Consider the following 26410-nt stretch of genomic DNA (forward strand, 5'->3'; position numbering starts at 1 on the left):
CACAACAGGTTTACTGGCTTTGTTATTTCTTTAGACAAATAACTTCAGACTGTGCGGTAAGCAGCTGTAGAGACTCAAAATGTTTCACCATGAAAATATGCCTGAAAAGATATATGATGATCTGTATGTTTTGCTGCCAGGTTAGAAAACCACCTCCACTATCTTCTTCCAAACCTTCCTCCTGTTCATTAGTTTGCTGCCTTATTAATTTCTGTCAGCTGTTTTTCTCTGCCATTTGGAGATACTACCAAATCACATTATGTCAGTCATGGATTATGTGTGCAGGCAATCTATCTCATTGAAGAGGGGGAAAAAAGATCAAAGATGTTCCTACAATCACATCTTTATGGATATGGGAGGTGGACGTTTGTGTATGTGCCTGTGCGTGTGTGTGCGTGTTCGTGAGAGCATCCGTGTGCATGCGCGCTTGTGTTTATATGAACATATGTAAACATGTCTGTCCAGCATCTATATGTGTGGGTGTTTTCATTTTGAACTGGGAAATTGATTTCTTTTATATTTTGTATTTTTATCTGTTTTTCCCCTTTCTCTTCTCAAAAATGTCATCATACTGATTTTCATTATGTATAGAATAATTTGTGTCGACCATTTTTTTTAATACAGCACAGAGTAGTTTCAAACCACTTTTTAAAATAGTTGGACACCTTTCATATAACACACTTTTAGGGACCCACAGACACGTTCACGTCTCCTGGTTGAAATGGATTGGACGTTTATCGCAATGGCAGCACATAAATTAATTTCAATTTTTAGCTCCTTGTATTGCTTTAGTTGACTGGAGACACATCAATGCTTTGTATTATAAAGTAATACAAACAATTTACCTCATCAGACATCAAACTGTGGTTTAAATCAGGAGGGATTTATGATATAAATATTTTTAAAGTAAACTACAGTATATGCTCAGCATGGCAGGATACAGGTAGTGAGAAAATGACACTTCCATATTGTAAATAATTACAGTCAGTTTTCCTACATACTGAGTAATTAAAAGAAGGTAAAGTAAACTGATAATAGTAAGATGAGTTAACAATTTTACATTTGTGAGTGCAGTATGTCAAAAAATGCATTTCTTTCTTTTATTGCACTATGAAGACAATCCAATCATTTTTTCCCCCCATATGAATCTGTTTATTTCTCTGTTTTTATGTCTGATCAGAAACCATCATGGAACAATAGGAAACAACAACACTCACAAGAAACCCTTACAAATAAAGACAAGGACAAATGACTTGAATTTATAGGACAATGGCGAGATACAACTAATGTTCATTTTTTTATATTCAATTGTTGGCTGGGGAGATCTCCAGAGAATGCAGGAAAAAATGGCCATGAAAGGAAAATGTGCCGGCAACCAGAGAGAGAGCCTCAAAGAGACAAAACAATAGAAACTTGTCCTTGGTTATCAATGTGTGTGCTATTGTCTGTTCTTTTTTTCTTTGTCCTCAAGGACGAAGGAAGATGGGGAGCACAAAAGTTGTGCATGAAAAGTGTTAAGCCCACCAGATAGATGGGTCAGAAAGGCCGCGATTAAAAGCTGCTGCTCGCATATTTCTTAGTTTGAAAGTGTGAACAGTTGTTAGTTTGTATGAAGTCCGTTTTTTTTTTAATACAATAATACAGAGAGAGCAGCAAAATTAGATGACTGGTCAGCACATTTGCCATGGTCGGCAAAGACAGGATCCAGTTTATCTGTGATCTTGAACAGTAAAAATTGGGGAAAATGTATGGAAGGAATATATAATGTCGAACGTAGTGGCATCCAACAAAGTGTGTGTCCCAGACATAGTTAATGATGAATACCATTGAATACCGTTATTTCGTTCAACCTATTGCCTGAAATTGTGACATACTTCTGCGTTAGGGTGATCTTAAATTGCCTTTAAATTTTTACATACAGTCGGTCCTCCTTAATGAAATATGACACTACATTCCAGCAATCTACGGCAACGTCTACACAAGGACAGATAATGGCCTTAAACGTGCAATTAGTTAGACTGTACGGCATGTCAGCTACACTAATGTGCCTCCTGTCCAGAATAGTTGTTACACGGATAATATAGGCAGGTAATATTACCCACCGCTTAATATAGACTGCTGTCTCCTTACAACTATCGGATACTAAGGAAATAACGTCATGGAGCGTGCCATTGCCATTTTTAGTGCGTGACGGCATTGTAAACAATGGGGGTGGGCGATCAAGACGTGGCATTCCTGCTCCTCTTTTCTTTTCCACAGTCATTGTTTACAGTTTATCATCTAGATTTTAGAACAGGTGTCAGGAACCTATGTCCCATTAGTAATTTCTGGCTCTTTTGATGAGTGCATCTGCCCCTCCGCCAACCCGTAATTTTAAATGTGGTACCAGCGGGCTCGCTCGACATGAACGAGCTGTGATGAGCTGATAATGCATTCACACATTTTTGTAGAACCTTCAAACGTACGTCGCAATAATATGCTTCAATTTGATGCCCATTTGTGGTCCTCGCATCGCAGATTATGCGGAAATGACCGTTTTATTACACAGCTCGTGTCCCGCGTTAAGTCTCCAATTAGCCAGCAGCGGTGCTGGCCCCTCCTAACTCAGTGCCGACCGAACTGAATTATATAAAAATTCGTAGAGGAAAACTAAACCCCAAAAAGTGAACTGCGTGGTACCCCAAGTCACATAGGTGCTAGATCAGTTTCATTTTGATGACATTTCCTCTTGTCAAAACTCTCACAACTTCCAGGAGTGCCACTATTATGCACAAGCACTCCTGGTTGCGGTTTCCACTTCCAGGTAATATACGCAGCGCCACACCATATGTTTCTATTTGTTATTTTCCAGATGGTGAGTGTGCAACTGAGCATCGATTGTACCATCCCAAGTAACGATGTCAGGCTTTCGTTTTTGTTTTTTAAAGATTTTTTTCAAACACAACTCAGCAACTGTTCGTAAAAGCCGAGCGTGCCCTCCCTTCACTCTTTGTCCCACGTGATGCGTTCAATTGCTCATGAAAAAAACAGTGATCCCAAAACGGAGTTCCCAACCTCTGGTCTAGAAGGTGTAGTAATTTTGAAATATCCCGCCGGCGAGTAATGAGTTTCTGGTTCAGAGGTAAACCGGGCTGGCGATGAGGTAACACGTGAGGCTGCCTTTCGTAGTTTGCGCAAATGCAGGCGTACCGTGCAGAAGCGGGGGTCCTTAAAGAGAATTATAATACTAAGGGGCTGTGAGGTATCAATAAAACCGTTATGTGGCAAGTTAACAAATATTAATAAAGTTAACAAAAAAATAAATCACATTCGTGAGCAATTATCGATAATAGATCGAAAATTACAAACATTTCCGAAAGTATTCCGGAAACAGCCGAATGGGGCTTTGACGTCACAGCCAGGAAACAAGAGGTCGGGGCAGGTGCCATCGTTGTTTGTAGACGAGAGAGTTGGGTTCGTGTTTTATCAAAAAATCGCTAAAATGGTTCAAACCTGTCATGCTATGTGGTGTACAAATAGCCATTTGTTGCAATGTAGTACCCATGAGTTCCCGAACGTGAGAAAAAGAGCTGGACTAGGCAAGGAGTAAAGTTCGTCCGTGCAAAGAGGGCTAATTTTGCAGACCCAGCCTCCGGCACGGTTTTGTGTAGTGTGCATTTTACACCTGAAAGCTATTCGAACTATGGACAAAGAGGGCTAATTTTGGAGACACAGCCTCTGGCACGGTTTTGTGTGGTGTGCATTTTACACCTGAAAGCTAATCGAACTATGGACAAATTAAATCAGGTTTTGCTAAGAAATTGTTGCTGAAAGCAGATGCGTTGCCCACCATACACACACAGCCACCTAAATGTCCCGGTTTATCAAGAAAGAGGACGATGACTGGCACTGATGAGACCACCCCACCACCCCAGGCTCAGCACAGGAAGGGAGCACCCAAGCTCGAAATGGCCAGAGTGAGTACTCTTTTATAATAAAAAACATATCCAGCATTGGATATAGGACTGGACACATGTATAAATTATCGCTCGTAAAATATATACAACAAATCCTCTAATCCCATTCATATTTGTGTCTGTTGGCAGAGCAAAAACCTATGATAGCACAATAAATGATAATCATTCTATACATTACTTTATTTTGCAGTCCCAGTGTATCAGCTTCACAAAAAGAAATGCAAAACAAACCATTCGGTGTTTCCCACACGATCTGTTGCCGGTGTTTCATCAGTGTGATTGCTCCCCTCAATGATCCTTTCATTAGGCTGCATTGGCTTTCGTTTGGGCTCAAACTGATAACCCAAAACACCAAAGAAAGGTTCATAACTCTCCTCGTCACCATTAGAAGAACGTTCGATACGTCGGATTCGTCGCTGCAACTAGAAACAAAATTGTCCGCCATCATCGCCGCCATTCAGTACTAAGCACTGAGCCGGGTGTTTCCTTGTTGTGACGTCACACGCAGAATATGCTAGATTTCCGGGATCTCGGGCGCCGGTCGTTTTAGCTTGACAATCGATCCAAATTTCTATTATTTTTTTTGTGTTGCGATGTGTGTAATCACACGAAGTGGCAAGTGGCATATTAGCATTTCCCCAGGTGTTGTAATACTCTTTAAACGCGCCTTAAACGTAGTGCGGACAGGTATAAAAATAGTTGGCAAAATACCCTGGAGAAAATGATCTGTCCTAGTGTAGACGTAGCCTAAGGTGACCTACGTCACGTCAAATCCTGCCTCGATTTCTTCCTATACAGCACTTTAAACGTTGGTACATTACTGGCTGTTAAGCAGCATCTTTTTACTTGTCAATTACTTTTCATCATTCATTTAGGCTTTTGCTAAGATTGAACACTGGCTTTTTCTTATGCTGATTAGATGTGCTTCAGTCATATTACAGACATTTAACAAGAGCTGTGGTGGGTTATGACAGTGGTTTGTCCCCATGGCGTCCCTGATTGCTGTGCCTCCAAAGCTCCATGTGTGCCACTGTGTTGGTGTTTCAATGCTAGCTGCCAGGTCATGGATCAGATGTCTCTGTGAGTGTGTTTTCTCACTTGCAAGCTCTGTACCCAGCCACGTTCTTTACTGCATCTATTTAACCTTTTTCTATGTATGTGTGTGTGTCTGAGTCCTTATGAACAAGTCTGTTTGTAAGAGAAGGAGTGGGTTATTATTTTAATTCATGTGAAACATATGGAGTTGCATTTTTACATAATAAAAGCACTGCATTAAAAGTTTCAATGATTGGCATGCATGCATCCACTCCTTGCTCTTTTAAGCTACTAACAAAACAGGATTGTAAATACGACCGATATTTTAGTCACAGCCCAGATTCGATCACCTAACCTTAGGACTGTGATACAAATTGCATGTGCCCATCTAAAGAAGGGCATCTTGGCAATAAATAAATACAAGCCAAAATGTGTCATAACAGACATGCAAAACCTTAACAGCAATGATCACATCCTGTTAGTCAGCTTCAACCACAGCCAGCCTCACCGCTATCCTGAATGAAATCATCAAACAACACCCCCTCTACTCTGCTCTCTTTTTACACAGGCAAAAAAGACCTTGATGTTTCTCCAATAATTGGCAGTAGGGGTTGACTTTTATTCCCCCCCTCTTTTTTCTGTTTATCCTTTTTTATTTTTTTTGCTCTTCCTCTTCCTTCAGAGATGAATAGTTGGCCTAGGATCAAAGGCAGTTCCCAACCGGCCACTGTGTCCAACACAAAGGGGTGTTGGGTGCTGGCGTTGAGCCAGGTGCTGCACATGGTCACACAACCAGGGACAAGACATGCAGATGGGGCCAACAGAGCCCTTGTCATCTCCGCCCCCCAAGCCTTTATACAAGAGGTCAGTGGCTAAATTATCAGAGCGTGTGCTTCCTGTAAGTTGATCCAGTCACTAACTCCCTTTTCTTTCCATTTGGTTGACTCTTTTTGTTTCTTTAACGTCCGACTGTCCTAGCTTTGTTTTTTTCTACAACACTCATATACGCTTCATCTGTGTTTTTGCAATTTTCTTTTCAGTCAGGGAGTGGTCCTCCCAAAACACACAGCCAGCATGCTCAACGACAACAGAGGAAGCTGAGGTAACAACTTACTATCCTCAATCACGACCACACAAAGTTCAGTTAAACAGGCTTTGTCAGTCATAAATATATTTCGCTGAATGCACAGCTCATCAAAATAAAATTATTGAGCCTTTATTTATTTAAGAAACACCTAGAAGTAACGGACAGTTTTGCTGAATCTTGGACAAAACATTTATGACATTCAAAAATGTTGCTTAAGTTTCAAATTCAAAGTTATTATCATTATTATTACTGTTATTTATTTATTTTTTTATTGTTATCATGATTAAATTATGTCAATATCTAGTGTCATGTAGCTTGGACTATGCAGTACAGTATCTTAATAGCTATTTCTATTGGTTGTTAAATTCTGCAGATTTTCTCTTTCTTTGTGACAAAACAGAGTTTATGCATAGACTTCACTATCATTTGACGGGACACGGGGCCGATCCGTAGGGGCCCTATTTTCAAAAACTTAAAATTCCAATATTTTCAAAAACCAAAGCCGCCAGCGACCTAAAACCAAATCACGCAACTTCCTTTGGCACATATGAGTGTCCATGAGCAGCGACATAAAAATTTCAAAGTTGTTCCCTAATGAAATTCACATGAATTATTTTTTATTGAAATATAACAAAACTTAAAATGGTTATAAAATTCTCAAATTTTATGCTAGATCCACAAAAATCATCAAATGCAGAGATAATTATCTATATTTTCAGGATCAATAGCAATATTTAACATATCGTATAGGTTTTTGCCCACAATAGTAATATTTAACATATCATATAGGTTTTTTGCCCAAAATAGCAACTTAAATTTTTGTAAAATTAGTTTTCAACAGCTAATAAATCACCCAATTTTCATATCGGAATTATCTTAATTTTTCTCAACAAAAGCAAAATTTGCATTTTCCTATATTCAATCACAACTTATTTAGGTTGAATCCCGCTATTGTGTAGAGATACAAAATGCAACATTGCGGCCATCACAAAACAAAGAGTTTTTTAAGTTGAAAATGCTTGTAAATGAATGCTTAAACCACAGAATTTTTATAGGTAGAACGCACAACAGGCTAGATTTTTGGTTAAAAGCAAAAAAGGGCAGGTATCATTCATTTTAAGTAAATATTTCAAGCAAAAGTTACATTATTGTCTAAAACAACATGACAGCCTTCACGAAACAAAGAGTTTTTTAAGTTGAAAATTCTTATAAATAAATGCTTAAATCGCAGAATTTCTATAGATATGAACGTAAAACAGTCTAGATTCATGGTTAAAAGCAAAAAACGGGCAGTTAGTCATTTTATGTTTCAACCCTAAGTCACACTAATTTTATCCATTGATTTTTTTTTTTTTCACAACATTTACAAGTCCATGCATGGTGCTATTTATATATTATAATTACCTTGATTCCTCGACCAAATTACTCTTGAGACACTCCTGCCTGCAAGTATGTGGTAAAACCTTTGTCCTATTTCCACCTAAATCCGGCATTAGAACGCAGCGTGTGTTTGAGTTTGTCACAGTGAAAGCCAACTCAACGTTCTGCGTGGGTTGGCCCCCTACGGAGGGCGTGACGCAATGTCTGTGGGAGCTGTCTTGTCAGCTGATGGTGGAGTCTATGAGTTATGCATTAAATAAATAAATAAAAACCACACACGATAAATTTGTTGCGCTTTTAATGGTGATTTATACTTGCAGGATTTGAATGCCTAAATCCAATAATAATATCCAGGTATAAATAGGCTTCAAGTCTACACATCCGAGTTTAAATGCCAAGTTTCTGTGATTTACAAACTGTGACCAAGATAAATAGTTTCCCAATTTCACCTCATATCTGTAAAACTTGATTCTTTTTTTTTTTTTTTTTTGTCAAAAATGGGAAGTAAACAGTAAACAGTTCAAATGCAGTGGTTGCACAAGTGTGATGAAATTGAGATGTGGTTGTGATCATAATGAGCCAATCACATTCAACCTGATGTTAAGTAAATGGTAAATGGTGTTATACTTATATAGCGCTTTTCTACCTTTCAAGGCGCTCAAAGTGGCAATAATAAACCTGACACTATTTAAAGTGCTTCTGATTTATAAAATTCAGATACTCTTGTAGTATCGGCTTTTCATGACTTCATATATTTTGCTTTTTTGAAGAAGACTTTTTTGTGCTATCACAGACTACTGTTTTATTTTGTTCATAAATCCCTTCATCTTTTGTTAGGCCCAAAGTTGAGCTAAAGAAAAAAAACACCAACCACATGCTACCATAAAGTTTTAGCTTAGGTATGGTGATCTTTTTGATGATGAGCTTTTTGGAATTGTGGCCAAAAAGCTAACCTTGGTGTCATCAGACCATAGCAAAGCCTCCTAAAACACAATCGGAGAAAGGTGTGAGGCTAATCTGTGAGATGCTGGCTGACAATACGTGAACCCCCAAATCTCTTTCTGACCCAAGTTCATTAGGATTGGAGATTGAGGGGCAGTTTACATGGCGACTCTGCGACACGAAGACGCAATGACTACGTTGCGGAATGGCCTTGCGTGCATATGGTGCCGGCGAAGACGGAAGGCAAAGACGCAAATATCCGAATCCTGCCTCCAAAGTGGAAAGATTCGATTCGGGGGGTCGCAGCGCATTCATATGAATGGAAACCCCCCTCGCTTCGATGACGTAAGCGTTACCACATATCACATGGACGTGCGCAGCTTTGCTATTAAATATCAAAAACAGCAAATGGCAGAACGTCGGCTTTAATTTATTGTGTTAATAATATTTTTAAATTTAAATATGTTGAAGTTTTCCATTTTTTGTGCCTTTTGGAGCAAAAGAAAAATACCATTGCTTTGAGTGGTCGGGCATGTTTTGTTCCGGGCTGAGGAGCTTGGTGGGGTCAAAGTGCATCATTCGCTGTTGCCTTGTAAATCTGCACTGCCCCCTTGGGCCTGGCATGAATACTACATCGTTTTCATGCGTAATTGCGACATTGTCCGAATGGAGACAAAACCATATAAATGAACATTTTAAATTAAACGTATTCTCTGAGCGTCCCCATGTAAACGGCCCCTGATTCTACTCTACCGTGACTTTATAGCGCAGGAGCACCACAGGGCTGTCACCTCTTCTTGTCACCCTATAAACAGCCGACTCACTTTACAATTTGAGAAAGTTTCGCATGCAGATGTTCCCAGCTGCCTGCTTTTGTGTCAAGGTAGGGCTGCGGGCAACACGGTTGAATGCAGCGCCAAAATAGTGACAGCTCAACACGAAGCTGGTACTTGACTTTCTGGCAATTGACACTGACAGAGTGGATTGGAGGTCACGGAGTGTTACAGGTACTACAGGCTGGAGCTCAACAATAATAACGGTTTGTGAGCACTTACCTGCCCGAGAGGACTTTCCCCCATAGAAGCCAATTACCCTATTCAAGGCTCTAGTGTGTTGGGACGTCTGACTTAAACAAGGATGAGGTACACACAGCAGCTAAAAAAGATAATCATGAAGGGGTTTCTGGTGGTTGTAGAGGAACTGTACTCTGATGATGCTAAAGGGGAACAGAAAGGAAAAGGGAGTATAAAAAAATGGAACATCAAAAGTATGAAAACTGAGTTTTTTGCCTTTTTGACTCAATTGTTGTTTTACTATTTTATTTTCTAATACTGTGTACACTGATGGATGTGCTTCTGTTAAGTACGTTTTCAGTCTGGTAGATTACTCGCTATGTTTATGTCTTGTAACTTTGCTTTGTTTTAGTTTGCATTTTTTATATACTGTATGTTTTATACATATCAGCCTGACAAGGAACTATAGATGAAATTTAGCTACCGTAATTATCGCACTATAAGCCGCTACTTTTTTCCCTCATTTTGAATCCTGCGGTTTATAGTCCAGTGCGGCTTTTTCGTTAATTTATATGGGTTAATAGGTAACACTTTATTTGACAGCGGCATAATAAGACTGCCATAAGACTTTCATAATTATGACATTACACTATCATGGGCATTAATGAATGCTTATGACGGTTTTCATTTAGTGTCATCTGGCAAATTATGTTTCGTTATGTTTTGTTTATGTCCAGCTCAGATGTTTTACATCCATTAAAAAGTGAGATTATTTTCCAGATGACACAAAATGAGATCTGTCATAAGCATTCATTAATGCTCATGGTAATGTCATGTCAGAGTTATGATGGTCTTATGACAGTCTTATGGCACGACTGTCAAATAAAGTGTTACCAAATACCATAACTAACACTTAAAGGGTATGTCATGCCCTGGGAAAATTTTAATATTCCATCATTTATCCATAAACGCATGCCTTTTGTATTCATATCATGCCACTTCGTGTAATTACACACAAGAAAATGAGAGAAATTTGGCTCGATTGTCAAGCTAAAACGACCGGCGCCCGAGATTTGGCAGATTGTGTGCGTGACGTCACGACAAGTGAAGAGAGTGCCCACTTGGGGGGCAGCGCCTGTCTGCATCAATATAATTCCTTCTAGTGAGGGGAGAATTAGGGGTGTTTTAAGCTGTTTATGCTGATGCATTGTGTTCGTCATGCACATATTCCAGGTTCCCTCATGAAGAAACACCCCTCGTTGTCAATAAAAGACAATTCAGAATTGACAGTGAGGGGTGTTTCTTCAACAAGAAAAAGGCTCAGTGCTTTAATACTGAATGGCGGCGATGATGGCAGACAATTTCGTTTGTAGTTTCAGCGACGAATCCGACGTAGAAGGACGTAACGAATGTTCATCTAATGGTGACGAGGAGAGTTACGAGGCTTTAATCGGTGTTTTAGGTTACCAATTTGAGCCCAAACGAACGCCAATGCAGCGTAATGAAACGGTCATTGAGGGGAGCAATAACACTGATGAAACATCGGCAGCGGATCGTGTGGGAAACACCAATGATTTGTTTTGCATTTCTTTTTGTGAAGCTTATACACCGTGACTGCAAAATAAAGGAATGCATAGAATAATTATCATTTATTGCGCTATCATAGCTTTTCGCTCTGCCAACAGACACAAATATGAATGGGATCAGAGGATTTGTTCTATACAGTGCCTTGCAAAAGTATTCGGCCCCCTTGAACCTTGCAACCTTTCGCCACATTTCAGGCTTCAAACATAAAGATATAAAATTTTAATTTTTTGTCAAGAATCAACAACAAGTGGGACACAATCGTGAAGTGGAACAAAATTTATTGGATAATTTAAACTTTTTTAACAAATAAAAAACTGAAAAGTGGGGCGTGCAATATTATTCGGCCCCCATGCGTTAATACTTTGTAGCGCCACCTTTTGCTCCAATTACGGCTGCAAGTCGCTTGGGGTATGTTTCTATCAGTTTTGCACATCGAGAGACTGACATTCTTGCCCATTCTTCCTTGCAAAACAGCTCGAGCTCAGTGAGGTTGGATGGAGAGTGTTTGTGAACAGCAGTCTTCAGCTCTTTCCACAGATTCTCGATTGGATTCAGGTCTGGACTTTGACTTGGCCATTCAACACCTGGATACGTTTATTTTTTAACCATTCCATTGTAGATTTGGCTTTATGTTTTGGATAATTGTCCTGTTGGAAGATAAATCTCCGTCCCAGTCTCAGGTCTTGTGCAGATACCAACAGATTTTCTTCCAGAATGTTCCTGTGTTTGGCTGCATCCATCTTCCCGTCAATTTTAACCATCTTCCCTGTCCCTGCTGAAGAAAAGCAGGCCCAAACCATGATGCTGCCACCACCATGTTTGACAGTGGGGATGGTGCGTTCAGGGTAATGAGCTGTGTTGCTTTTACGCCAAACATATCGTTTTGCATTGTGGCCAAAAAGTTAAATTTTGGTTTCATCTGACCAGAGCACCTTCTTCCACATGTTTGGTGTGTCTCCCAGGTGGCTTGTGGCTAACTTTAAACGAGACTTTTTATGGCTATCTTTGAGAAATGGCTTTCTTCTTGCCACTCTTTCATAAAGGCCAGATTTGTGCAGTGTACGACTGATTGTTGTCCTATGGACAGACTCTCCCACCTCAGCTGCAGATCTCTGCAGTTCATCCAGAGTGATCATGGGCCTCTTGGCTGCATCTCTGATCAGTTTTCTCCTTGTTTGAGAAGAAAGTTTGGAAGGACGGCCGGGTCTTGGTAGATTTGTAGTGGTCTGATGCTCCTTCCATTTCAATATGATGGCTTGCACAGTGCTCCTTGAGATGTTTAAAGCTTGGGAAATCTTTTTGTATCCAAATCCGGCTTTAAACTTCTCCACAACAGTATCTCGGACCTGCCTGGTGTGTTCCTTGGTTTTCATAATGCTCTCTGCACTTTAAACAGAACCCTGAGACTATCACAGAGCAGGTGCATTTATACGGAGACTTGATTACACACAGGTGGATTCTATTTATCATCATCGGTCATTTAGGACAACATTGGATCATTCAGAGATCCTCACTGAACTTCTGGAGTGAGTTTGCTGCACTGAAAGTAAAGGGGCCGAATAATATTGCACGCCCCACTTTTCAGTTTTTTATTTGTTAAAAAAGTTTAAATTATCCAATAAATGTTTTTCCACTTCACGATTGTGTCCCACTTGTTGTTGATTCTTGACAAAAAAATTAAATTTCATATCTTTAGTTTGAAGCCTGAAATGTGGCGAAAGGTTGCAAGATTCAAGGGAGCCGAATACTTTTGCAAGGCACTGTATATTTTACGAACGATAATTTATACATGTGTCCAGTCCTGTATCCAATGCGTGACATTTTTTTATTGCAAAAGAGTACTCAATCTGGCCATTTCGAGCTTGGCTGCTCCCCTCCTTTGCTTAGCTTTAGCCTCCTTTACCAGTCATCGTCCTCTTTTTTGACATCTCGGGACATTTAGGTGGCTGCGCCTGTATGGTCGGCACCGCATCTCCTTTGAGCAGAAATCTTTTAGCAAAACCCGATTTCATTTGTCCATAGTTCGAGAAGCTTTCAGGTGGAAAATGCGCACCACAGAAAAGCGTGCCGGAGGCTGTGTCTAGAAAATTAGCCCTCTTTGCACGGACGAACTTTACCCATTGTCTGTGTAGTCCAGCTTTTTTTTTCACGTTCAGGAACTCATGGATACTATATTCCCATAAATATTTATTTGTACACCACATAGCACAGCAGTTTTGAACCATTTTTGTGATGTTTTCGTCAAACAAACCCCAACGCTACTCTCTCGTCGTTAAAAAACAATGGCACCTGGCTCCGCCTCGACTGTCAATCACTTGTCGTGACGTCTCCGCCCCATTCGGCTGTTTCTGGAACACTTTCGGAAATGTTCGTCATTTTCGATCTATTTTCGATAATTGCTCATTAATGTGATTGATTTTTTTGTTAACTTTATCAATATTTTATAACGGTTCTATTGATGTCTCACACCCCCTTTGCCGCTACATACCCTTTAATGAAACAACTAGAACAGTAACTGAAGAAATAATTAGCAGAGAACATGAATTTTGGTTGTAATTTACATTTTTAGTGCTGCAATGCATGCTAGGAGGCATGCTGGATAACAACAGTGTTGACAGCAGAGGTTGACTGTCACCCCCAAGAGAGCAGTGATGGCCAAATGAAGCTTCTTGAAGCAAATTTGGGCTTATGACAGTCTTGTGTTTCCGCTGTCAAATAAAGTGTTACCGGTTAATATCTGTTGGTGTAAATATTCCATGATACAGTGAGGACGGCTGCCGCTTATAGTCCAGTGCAGCTTATCTATGAATAAATGCCGTTTTCGTGTCAAATTTGGTGGGTGGCGGCTTATAGCCAGGTGCGCCTTATAGTCCGAAAATTACCATACATGGCTACTGTATATCTGGCATATTTACAGGTTTTGTATTAACACTGTATATATTGTCCCTATTTAAATATATAAATATAAAACACGCCCCATTCTTGGAGATACCACTATTCCTTGCACACTTACAACACCCACTAGAGGCCCGCCAGAATGGCAGGCTGCCGTCAAAGTAATGCTTTATACACTTAAAAAAATAATTGCCCCTTGAATTACTAGACTTCAACACAACATTGAGGAAAATGGCAGTTAAGTTCTTAAGCAGCAGTTTGTCTTTTTATATTCTACAAAGATTCTTGCCCTCCCCTTTTTTCCCCCTTTTATAAACACATTGTTGCACATCATATTCCATGGCATGTAAACCTGTATTTTTGTTTTATGGTTTGACTTGAGAGGAATTTGGCACTTGACTGTGAATTTCCTGCTTCAATAGATCTTTTTCCTGTAACGTCCCGCACCGCCACTTTGGAAGTTGAGGCATTGGTTTGTTCTAGTGCTTAGTGAGTGTTTATTTAAACACAGAATTTTCCCCATATCAACAAAATATATGGAAGTCAAACCAATCCTGATCATGTTTGAAAACACGTAAAAGTATTAGATGCTGGTGAAAAAATGAGAAGGCATTAGACATAATCATTTTTTGTTCATCTTGATACTGTACCCAAATATCCTTTCTTGCAGAAGCTCAAAATCATTCATAATTTATTTAGAACAGGGTGCCAAACGTACAGCCTACGAGTCTGAAACGGCCCGCCAGGGGTCCAGTCCAACCTGTGGAGCTGTTTTGCCTGACAGGCACATTTTCCTTCATTTATACAGTAAAACTCAAATGCTTTTATTCTGACAAGAGTACCATAAAACAGAAAAGTTGTGACTTGTGTAAGTGTTCCATTGATGCGCACTTTGTGCTGAGCGCCATAAAGCTGGAAGCGTTTGGACTTGTTTGAAAAGTTATAATGTGCTTGAGAGAATGCATGCACTCCGCTCTCTTTCGTGTTTTCAAGAAGCTACAATCTAATAATAGCTTGTCTGCCATGTTTCTCTGTGCAGAAACGTCTACAGGGTTAAAAAATTCCAGCGGATAATCGGTGCAAAAAGTTTGTGCCATCTGTATGCTGCGCGGAGAGATGTGGTTGCCGAACTCATGGACACGTCAAGCATAAACAGTGAGTGTTGTCCTGCTGATGCAAAACTTCATATACAGTATCATATCATAATTGTGTTTAATAGGCATTTAATGGAAATTACAAACAAATATGTGAAGTTGATGTTCTCTGAATGGGGATGTTGTGCTACAAGTCCCTCCAACAGAGTTCCCACTTTAGTTTGCACATATGCAAATGAAAAACACTGATTAATTTAAATCTGTATATGGCGGAAAACACAGACAAGACTGAAAAAGCAGTTTCTGCTCTTGCACCCCTCTTTAAATTAAACAGCTGTATTTTAAGCCAAATGAACTGTTGTGTTTGATAGAACAATATGTCTATATGCTGCCATAGCAGATTCATGGTGTATTAAGCCCCCGAACTATTTTTAATTTGTCCGTCTTACCCTGAAAACCCCCGTTGACAGATGTCGCGCAACTGCTTTTGTTTCAACCCAGCAATAAAAACAGGGGAAGTAATTATATTTATTATTCAAAATGTCTGTCATTTTTAGCTTAGAATCATTCATTGATGTCTAATATGTCATTTAAAAAAAAAAAAAAAAAAAAAAAAACTACTTAAAAAATTATTCACTCCCATATTTTAAACTTTTAAACAAATTATGTCACAATGAAAAAAAAGTAAAAAAGTCATGGATATCTACCTCATAACTATCGATTAATTGTATTTTTTTTGTTACTGTCGCATTTCCCCCAATATGTTAAATGATAAATAATCGATCCATACAAAGAAAAAAAAAAAACTTTTAAAAGGGTAAATATATATATATGAAAAAGAACATCTCGACCACTGTCTGCGATTTCTGCGTCATGACCCTTGTTATATTACCATGTTTCACCCATAAAATCCCCCCAAAATCCGGCTGTGGCCATTCACATCTGTTTCTTGACACTCGATGATACATGCTACATAGAGTTTTTGGTTCGAAACAAGGTAAGTATGCGATAATATCTCGTTAAAATCATGGCATCTTTAATTCTGCTCTCGCGTGCTCTCGCCTCCAGTTAGGGTTTTGCTGTTTAAATGTATTTATTTATTTATTTACTGCCCTCCTGTTCAAAATTTTTCCTCCACCAGAAAATAGAGATTTTAAGCTTTCCAATGATGTATCACACATGCATATAGGACAATTTTGAAATTTGTTCAAATTGGGGGTCTCAGAGCAGAACTTAAAGTCACCTGAGTGTTTTCCGCCATATACTTAGTGTATACTGTATATGGATAATAAGCTGGCAAAAGGAGTAATTTCAGACCACAGATGTGAAAACACGGAAACTGCTCACCATTCACGGAGGGTTCCATCCCAAATCCAATATCCAGAGGCTATACACTAAGCGCAAGGAGGGAGGCCGAAGGTTAGTGAGCATCAGAACCACTATCCAAGACGAAACATCCAAGCTCCGGGAAACATCTGTGCAGAGTGTGGACTGGAGACCCCTAGATCGCAATGGGAGACACCTGCCAAGGTGTTGGAAAATGAGAGTGCCAAGATCCTGTGGGACTTCTGGATACAGACTGATAAGATGCTCATGGCCAACCAACCGAACATCGTGATCATGGATAAGCAACAGAGGACAGCCGTTGTGATCGATGTAGCCATCGCCAATGATGGCAATATCAGGAAAAAGGGACACGAGAAACTAGAAACTGGTAGGTGAAAGCGACAGTGGTGCCCGCGGTTATCGGGGTACTGGGGGGCCATGTCCACCACACTGGAGAACTGGCTCCAGTAGATACCTGGAGAAACATCAGACATCGCTGTACAGAAGAGCGCAGTCCTAGGAACAGCAAAGATATTGCGCAGGACCCTCAAGCTCACAGGCCTCTGGTAGAGGACCCGAGCTTGAGATAAACAGCCACTCAGCCTATCAGGGGTCATGGGGGAAGATGAGGGAAGAGTTTTTATTTTATTTATTTATTTTTTAAATGATCCGCAACATGATAATTATCAGTAAATGTGAATATTTACCCCGGCACACTCGTGAGGATAAGCGGTTCAAAAGATGAATGGAAAAAAGAAATAAATGAATTTTTACCTGATAATTGATTGCGTCATTTATTTGGAACATGGGTGGGGAAATCATTTCTTGTTATTAAAAATATACTGTTCCAGCTGGCTTAAGGCCTGTGAATAAATCTGCATGTCTGAATGATGAGGACAGGCCCAATTAACTTAGACACCCCTGATTTTGAGTAAATCAGAATGACTGACCAAATGATGAAACAAACACAAACGACCTAAAGAGTTCATACTTTTAAAACACAAGTGTTTTGATATAGAGACGCGACTATCATACTAAACTTCTCTGTAAGTTTGAGGTGGATCAGCAGAAAATAGAGTTTGTAGTAGTCTGATTGAACATTTGTTATAGACCGGGTGAAATCTATATGCTATATAAGGACATTGAAAGCTTGATTGTTAATTTTAAGCTGTTAGATGTTAAAAAAATTCTAATTGAAGCACTGGAATAAAAAAATGTATAGCTTAGTTTTCGGACTATAAGGCGCACCTGACTATAAGCCGCCACCCACCAAATTTGACATGATAACGGCATTTGTTCAATGATAAGCCGCATCGGACTATAAGCCGCAGCTGTCCTCACTGTAATATGGGATATTAACCGTTAACACTTTGACAGCAGTGTCATAAGACTATCATAAGGCTATCATAATTAATGTCATGACTATTAATCAATGCTTATGACAGATGTCATTTAGTGTCATTCGGAAAATTATCTCACTTTTGAAAGGATGTAAAAGATCAGAGCTGGACATAAACAGAGTTAGTGACAAAATTTGACAGATGACACTTAATGACATCTGTCATAAGCATTCATTAATACCTATGACAGTGTCATGTCATAATTATGACAATCTTATGACAGTCTTATGATGCCACTGTTAAATAAAGTGATATATATTAAGCCAAATAAATCAACAAACTGCCCTATAAGCTGCAGGATTCAAAATGAGGGGGAAAAAAGTAGTGGCTTATAGTCCGAAAATTACGGTATGTCTCAGCATTTCTCTTATGAACACCTCTCTTATTATTGAATTATACTGTATACAGTAAGCACAAACTACCCATTTAAATTACATATCGTATTTCCAACCTGATTTGTGCAAAACAAACCTAATTTTGGTCTCCCCTTGTTAAGTAGCCCTTGTGATTTCTTAGAAAGTCAGTACTGCAGTTAGTTCCATGTACTGTATGCAGTCCATATTCTCATCTCAAGTAGTCAATAAAGTTGACTAATTCAGCGTTTACTGCGTTTAATGTGACCACCATGGAAAAAGCAGTTACCTCCAGCTCAGATAATGGCCGCTTTAACACTAAAAACCGACCAATTAAACCAAGAGAAATAACTATTCAGTTCATCAAGAAGGGTCAACTGCTTGACTGTGTAGCTTCAGAGGCAAGTCTTGCCAGTGAGACAGCATGCTATTGTGAACACCAAAGGCTAATGCTGTTTTTCTGTAATAATGAACATTACTTTCACTTTTATGTGCTCCTCCTACGGAGAAAATAGGCCTGATCTCTCCCTTTGTGGTTGCTCCAACTGCTTACTTCCACCACCCACACAATGCATTTTTCCAGGCAACAATGTTCATCCAAAGTTTACAAACAATATGCCCAAAGCAGTTAGAAATGGCTCCGCATTCCGTTTCCTGGCTGGAGTTGAAATGAAATGGTAATTTTGACTTGAGGAGGATTTCAAAGGGATGGCCTTTACTTTTCATCTTGTTGCATACCACAAGCTCGCCGACACATTCACGTTGGGATTTGAGACAAAAGAGAGAGAGAGGCAAGAAAGGTACTGCATTCTAAAGTATTTTTTATGATCTTCATTCTCCCCTCCCTGGCCATCTTCCCACAGAAAGTGGAAATGAAGCAGTGTAAAGATTTTTATCCCAGATGGATAGAATTTATATAAACATCCACCCACCACCCGGAAGTATTTGATGTGTCATCATCTGAAGATTGTTTTCTTCTATTTTAATAGATCACTTTATTTTTCAAGCCTCAACATTTTTTTTTCCCAAGAACTGATCACCCATTGCGCTGGTAGAGAAATGTCTAGAAATGCCTGTTACTGTCCTAATTGATGTGCCCAATATTACATTTTACTGGTGACACTGCTTTCATTGAAGCATCAATTTAGATGGCTGGTATCAATCTACATTAAAACAGGTTTTGTAATTGATTTTCCAGATGAACCTAAGTAAAGGAAATTATCCTACATTCCTTCACTTTAAGCGAATGAAATTTTATATGCAGAATTGGGGGAAAAGAAGCATTTTTGCCAATTAAAAATGTGAAATACCTAATATCTTGATAGGACTGCTGTGTGATATTGAGAGTAGACAAGTTCCTTCATGTTAAGGTATATTCAGGACAGCTATCATCAGGCAAATGCATAATAAGAAATGTTGAGCACCTCGAAGGGAAAGATCCATGTGGTGGACACTTGGGTGAATAGAACAATCGTGTCAAATTTTTCCTCGTAAGAGATGTCTAAGGCTACGTTCATACTACAGGTCTTAATGCACGAATCTGATTTTTTGTCATATCCGGTTTTTTGGCGTGCCCGTTCAGACTGCCTTTATCCATTGAGACCGTTCAAGTATTACGCATGCGCACTAATTCGCGGTCCGACACGTGCTGAGCAAGACGACCTGCATGCGCAGAAGCATCAAAACAAATGACACACGTCATCCGTCATTCCAGGGATATCATATTTTGCTTTTCAAAAGGAGGACACAAATAACAGACATAAATAATCCCCGTTTAGGCTTATATTCAAAGTTTATATGGATCGATAGCATGCACGCACGGTCCGTGCACGTCACACACACATACGGGTAGTTTGCCCCGACCTCGGCCGTGTAGGCGATGTTGAAATATTGCTCACTTGGAGCAGAGAGAAAACTGAGCATTCTCAGGCTTATCCTCAACCCATTTTTATTTTTTATGACTGTTGTCAAGCTCAGCCCTTCCCCAAAAGCCATGTTCACTGCAAGCTAGGCGCTAATAACGCACAGCGGCACCGCTACGGTAAGCGTCTCTCTCGCTATTTGATGACGTAATTGCTGCATGAAATCCGATTTGGGAGAGTGGACAGTACAGACCGCCGCGACAGTCTGGAAAAATGTGGCCCAGATCGGATTTGAACCACATACGAAAGTGACCCAGATCGGATTTGAAATGGTCCAGTTCTATGCGACTTGTCACGTTCAGACCGTCAAGTTAATGCCTGACTCGTGTCGGAAAAACGCGAAAAAATCGGATTCGTGCATTAAGACCTGTAGTATGAACGTAGCCTAATTTGACAAATACTAGGTTCTACACCTCACATGGCTGAATTGTGTACACTTCACCCCTTCCAATCACTTATCTTTCTGACTCCCCCTCCCACCACCCCCACCACCCTTCCTCTTTCTAGGCCCCCCACATTGTGTCAACAGGAAATACAACTAGCTAATGATAGCAACAACATATTCATAGTTAGCGTGGGCGTTCGATGTATTTCTTGTTGTTGTTTGTGCTTTTTCTGTCTCTCCTTCTCTTTTTTTTCCTGTCCCACCATAACCCCTTCATGTTTGCCTCTTTCTCCTAAAAAACGAAACACATTGAATAATCACAATGTGTTGCATTAAAACTAGGGCTGTCAAATTTATCGCGTTAACGGGCGGTAATTAATTTTTTAAATTAATCACGTTAAAATATTTAATGCATTTAACGAATGTGTGGAATGACCCACTCACGCATTGCCGCAAACAGACTGCAATGGTGCCGTTTTATGTATATTGAGAGTTAAGAGGCAGAGACAAGCGAGTGGAGTGGAAACAGGCATTCATTGGGGCCGCACTATTTATTGGCAAAAGCTTTAGCATCTCTTTCACAACAATTATATCTATTGTGGCAAGCGATGTAGGTGCCAGATGATCTTTTTCTTAACACCATGTATTGAACACAACACAGAGAAGATATACCATTTGCAGCCACCACTGACAGTCATGGTTGCCCAACTTCCCATCATGCATTTGGGCAGAACAGTTAAGTCGCTACAGTATCATTTACTGAAAGCACAACGAAAATAATATTCCTATCTCTCAAAAAAAAAAAAAAAAAAAACGTTCACAAAAAGAAAAGCGCTCAGTGCAAAGAGAACTAGCATTCCCAATCAAAACAGCTATGAAAAATAATACTCAGACTTTGGTAAAACTCTATTCAAACACTTAGTTTAGCTAAGAAAATACACTAGATGGCAATATTTAGTCACAATATACAAACTCACATTTATCTTTTAAGAATTACAAGTCTTTCGATCCGAGGATCCTTTTCACAGAAAGAATGTTAATAATGTTAATGAAATCTTGTGGATTCATTGTTATAATAAACAAATACAGTACTTATGTACAGTATATTGAATGTAAATATCCGTCTTGTCTTATCTTTCCATTCCAACAATAATTTACAGAAAAATATGGCATATTTTATTATTATTATTATATTATTATTATTTAATTTTTAAGCTGTGATTGACTCGATTAAAAATTTTAATCATTTGACAGCCCTAATTAAAACTGTTCAGCCCTATAGGACAGTGATCCCCAACCACCCGGCCGAGGACCGGTACAGGTCCGTGGCGCATTTGTTACCAGGCTGCAGAGAAATAATTTGTTAACGACCGCTATCTGGTCTGTGCCTCTCGACAAATCAGAGTAGAGATTTGCGTACGTCGCCCTCTAGTGGTTGACCACCATTACCTGTGTGTTTGCACACCTATAGCAGCCCAGCGTCAGTCAATGTAAAAGAAGTCATTATGTAGCGAGTAGCGACCAAGGTTATTTGCAGATCTCCCATCACACCTAGATTCAGTGACGGTTCTAGGATTCTTTACAAAGAGGGTTCAATAAGGGACCACATGTAACCCTCAGGGGCCAAGGGTCGCTGCCTGTTTTAAGAGAGGCCACTGTTAAAAATGGTTGATCCAGCATATGGTGAGTTATGCGCTTCATGTTCATTTTTAGCCCTGTAGTGTGTTTTTATATTTACTGCGTTTTTCTGCCACACATTGCCGGCCCGTGAAAAAAGACCCACATCTTACCGGTGGTGCCAAAAAGGTTGGGACCACTGCAATACGACACTCAGATTCCATTTTCCGTGTCAAGCAGCTGAACAGGACAGGTTAAAAAAAAAAAAAAAAAAAAAAAAAGAAAGAAAGAAAGAAAAATGACTAATTTGTTGTTAAATATAACCATTTACTTCCAAAGTTATAATAAAGCAAAAGCGACACATGTAAAAACCTCTTTTCTCATTCTTTTTGAAACAGTATTCAAAAAATGCATTTCAATGTTACTTGAGTTGTGTATGTCTGGTATTTACATTTGTATGATGACCTGAAAAGAACAGTCAAGTCATTTTGATGATTTGTTTCTAAATGCAAGGTACATTTACTTCCCCAGTTGTGACATAAAATTACATTCCCCAATTCTCCAAATACATAATCTCTCGCATGTACTGTATACTATTTTTGTTTTATGTTATTTGGGCTTTGTCTAGGTGAGACACACGGCTGGCCGCGAACAGCAATGCCAGTGGCTGGCAGGCCCTACAGACAGCAGTGTCTCGTGCAACAGGGGCCGACACTGGATTCATTGTGGCCAGCTACAGTTCTGCCAAGGGTCCACTGAATTTCTAGCATTACTTCTAGGGGCAGCAGTGAATGAATAATGACCTCTGTCATCAGATACATTTTCCCTTGCGTTTCTATGTGTTTTATGTCATGAATAAATAATGAACCGTATAGCAGATGACCGGCCGCGAGCAGCACCGTGATATCACTGCAGCTGGGCGGTCCTTCTTTTGGCACTGGTTAGTAGAGGCGTGCGAAATTTCTGATTCTTACATTATTCGCGATTCGGCCGTGGAAGATTGGTGAACGATTCACAAACATCCAAATTCTGATTATTTAATTATACTAGGTAAAGTAAAGCTGAACTAAAACACAGTCAGCACGGTCTTCGGGACGCAAAGAGGACCGGACTGAGAGTAAATATCATGTTCAACTCATGCCGCTCGATAAAAAAGCAATAATACCTGACTGCGGCTGACAGCCGCTACAAACAACATCCAGTTGCTAGTTGCTACAAAGATACGGCCACATAATGCTACGGTAGATATCACATATATATAGAACTGGATGCGAATTGACAGACTTGCCGGTGTTAGTAAACAGCCACCATTTTAAAGCTGTAGACTTCTCTGGAAGGCTCTGTTGAAGCGAACCTAATTAACTTTTTATTTAAAATACTCCTAATTCGGCTAAATTTTGACTTGAATCTATCTTTAAATGATGAAGTTTTAAAACTCATGTCGAAAGTAGCTCGAAGGGAAATTATGGAATAACAGGAGCAATTTTAACAACTTTAATGGTTGACACAACATTAAATTAATTGAATGTAGTTTAAAGCTGCTGATACAGAATGGGGACTTGAGTATTTTATTTACTGTTTTGAACTGTTAACTTGAAACTGAAATAGTAGTTTGGTTTAGCCTGAGAGGAATTTTGGAAGTAATGTACAAAACATTAAAAGCGCGGAGGGGAGAGGGCGCGTGCACCAATAATCGATTTGTAATCCAATTGTAGCCTCTGAATCGTAATCGAGTCATTAGGTGCCCCAAGATTCTCACCTCTACTGGTTACATTTGGCTGCAATACTGCCAAGAACCCACAAAATTTCAAGTGAATTGTAGCCAACTATACGATTTTACTGGCAGAAACCGCTGCACGAGGCAGAGTGTCCGCTTGCTTGCATGTTTCCAGGGGTTGTGACTCGCCACTAGCGGACTGTTTTGCTCCCGCAAAGCCCCACTCACCAGAGAGATGCTTCTCCTCGCGTTCACAAATCCTCACTGGCATGGTAGACGAGTTCTGTAAACATGAGAAGCATCTAAACAAAGTATCTTCCAAAGTATAACAAGCTACGATAACAAGTAGCCATTTCGCACCTGAGTGAGGCGTGGTTTGAGTACAGTCAGCGGAAACACCGACAGCGTCTGAGAATTTTTTCCCCTTCGTGAAGCCTTATTAAATATACAGTAGTTATTAATTATTTTACAAATTCAAATTTGGTGGACTTGTTAACAACTCTTTTCTTTGACACGCTGAAATAATTTATTAACATTGACTTCCACTAGATTGTCCCTTTAAACATTAAAGTAGGGAAACGAAGGGGGGAAATTTTGAGAAGGAAAAAACTTTTTCATGTTATTTTTCTTGGTTCTCCTGGCAGTCTGATCCTCAGAAATGTTATTGTTTTCGCAGGTAAATGAGTGACATTAACATACTGCACTTTATACAGTAGGTTGTCACTTTATGAAGTTCAGTCTATTTATAAAGTAATTGCCTGTGTTCTAGTCTAGACCAGTCTAGCCACATCTATAATGGTGGGTTAAAAGGTACTATAAAAGTGACTCAAGATGGAGTGCCTATATTTTCATGGTAAAACATTCACAAATGCAGTTTTATGATATTCTGGTTTCTAGTAATTCACTCTCCATATTTTACCTTATTGTCTCTTTGTCAAATAAAGTAGTTTTAGCTGAACAAGTCCCAATTTCTAAAATTGGCAGCAGGGTATTCCACAACTGGGATTAATTCAGTTTAGTCTTATCTCAAATGTTATGAAGAGTTAAAGGTCAATTAACTCTTTGAATGCTTTAAAGTGCCTATGACAGCATAAAGCATGTTTATTTCATATTTGACACAATATTTTATGCTCCTGAATGAAATGGACCGCTTGGATATGTGTGGAAGCGATCGATAAATATATTCAATTTTTTTAATCCCGCGCCATGAAAATGAATAACTTCCTATATTGAGGAGGAATGCGAATGTGACGTCACCCGGGCCAGCATTTCACAATATAGCATGCAGATGGACTGTGGATTCATCTGATTTTGCGGATTAATTAGTTTATTTTTCGCATCACGCCATCCACATGTACTGCAGGGTTTTGTTGCTGCACCAGGGAGAGGCGTGTGAGCCTTTTTGGGTTTCAAAAAGTTGCCGTTCACCGCGGCTAATATGGAGGTAGATTTGTGTATTTTATGCCACCTGTGCCATGATCCCAGTATTTGACATAATATAAAACACGTAGCTTATTTCTTTGTTGGTCCAATGGTCTCACAGTTGTCGGACATGTTTTAGCCATTATCCTATACAATAAACCATTGTAAATAATTACTGCCTTCTCCCTTGTCTGCTTTGCGGACCAGTTCATAGCGCACCATAACATCACGCCTCCTGATTTGTTTACGGTCTCCGAAGCCAGGGCAAGGAAATGACAAAAGCCGGACTAACTCCAGTAGCATAAAATATAGTTTGGGAGTTGCAAGAAGTCGACTGTTTTGACCATTATGGAGTAATTTTGCCATGTCGTACTGAATAAATGCATTTTTGATATTTCATATTCCATTTAGTACAAGACTGTTATTTGTCATGACCATACCACTTATTTAGTAATTGGGGGAAAAAAATAGATAAAAAGAACATCCTGGAAAAATATTGGAGTAGAGATTGAAACAATGACATTTTGCTGCTCTCTTTGTCGCATTATCCTAGTTCAGAATAATTCCCTCTCAGTGGGCTGATTTTAAAATCAGATGAAATCGTGACCCTGCTGAAGTCGTCCTCCAGCTGGGGACGCAAGACCGCTAAAATGACAGGCGGGGCTAAACGGCGGATTAAAAGACTAATTTCTCGTCATCTGCGCTTTGCCAAATTGTTGTATATAGTCGAATTGTCTCAAAATATGATTCTAATTCACATAATAATGCTATTTAAGATTTCTTTTGATGCTGTCATAGGCACTTTTAACCCGAACAGACCTGTGTTCATTTATGGAAAAGTGTAAAATAACAAGCAGAGTGGTGGTTCTTTTTGACATAATAACGATTGAATATTTTGCTGTCACAGTGTTTCAGCCGTTTAAGAAGTAAACTATTAGTTTTTTTTAAACTCCTATTTATTTATTTTTTGGGGCCAAAAATAGTTAATGTATTTTGTAAACAAACAGGGAAAATGACCCAATTTCCCCACATCAAAGATTGCCCAGCAATTCCTTTCCACTTCTCTTCTTTAGCATCATTTGATGTTTTGGGCTTGCTGAGACTCGACCACAAGACCAGGCCAAGCAAGGGCGCTGATTGCAACTCTCAATTAGTAGTGTGACATCTCAGCACCTAACATCTGAAAGTCATCCCACAGTTAAGAGAGGGCTGCTTGGATGGATAAAGTAATTAGACTTAGTGCAGCCCTTTCATCTGCAGTGACAGGGAAAGCTTCTGG

General features: G+C 39.5%; 1 protein-coding gene across 1 annotated transcript in view; it reads left to right on the forward strand.

Moving 5' to 3' along the window:
* The window catches only part of LOC130921080 (uncharacterized), a 54171-nt gene extending 37460 nt beyond the window's left edge, over window positions 1-16711 (forward strand). The window contains exons 3-6 of the mRNA XM_057844723.1: window positions 5674-5855; window positions 6032-6093; window positions 14935-15212; window positions 16452-16711. Of these exons, the coding sequence (XP_057700706.1) occupies window positions 5674-5855; window positions 6032-6093; window positions 14935-15212; window positions 16452-16711 (782 nt within the window). The remainder of the gene's footprint in view (window positions 1-5673; window positions 5856-6031; window positions 6094-14934; window positions 15213-16451) is intronic.
* Window positions 16712-26410: the final 9699 nt, after the last annotated feature.

This window comes from Corythoichthys intestinalis, chromosome 8 (genome assembly GCF_030265065.1).
Source record: "Corythoichthys intestinalis isolate RoL2023-P3 chromosome 8, ASM3026506v1, whole genome shotgun sequence".
Taxonomy (NCBI): domain Eukaryota; kingdom Metazoa; phylum Chordata; class Actinopteri; order Syngnathiformes; family Syngnathidae; genus Corythoichthys; species Corythoichthys intestinalis.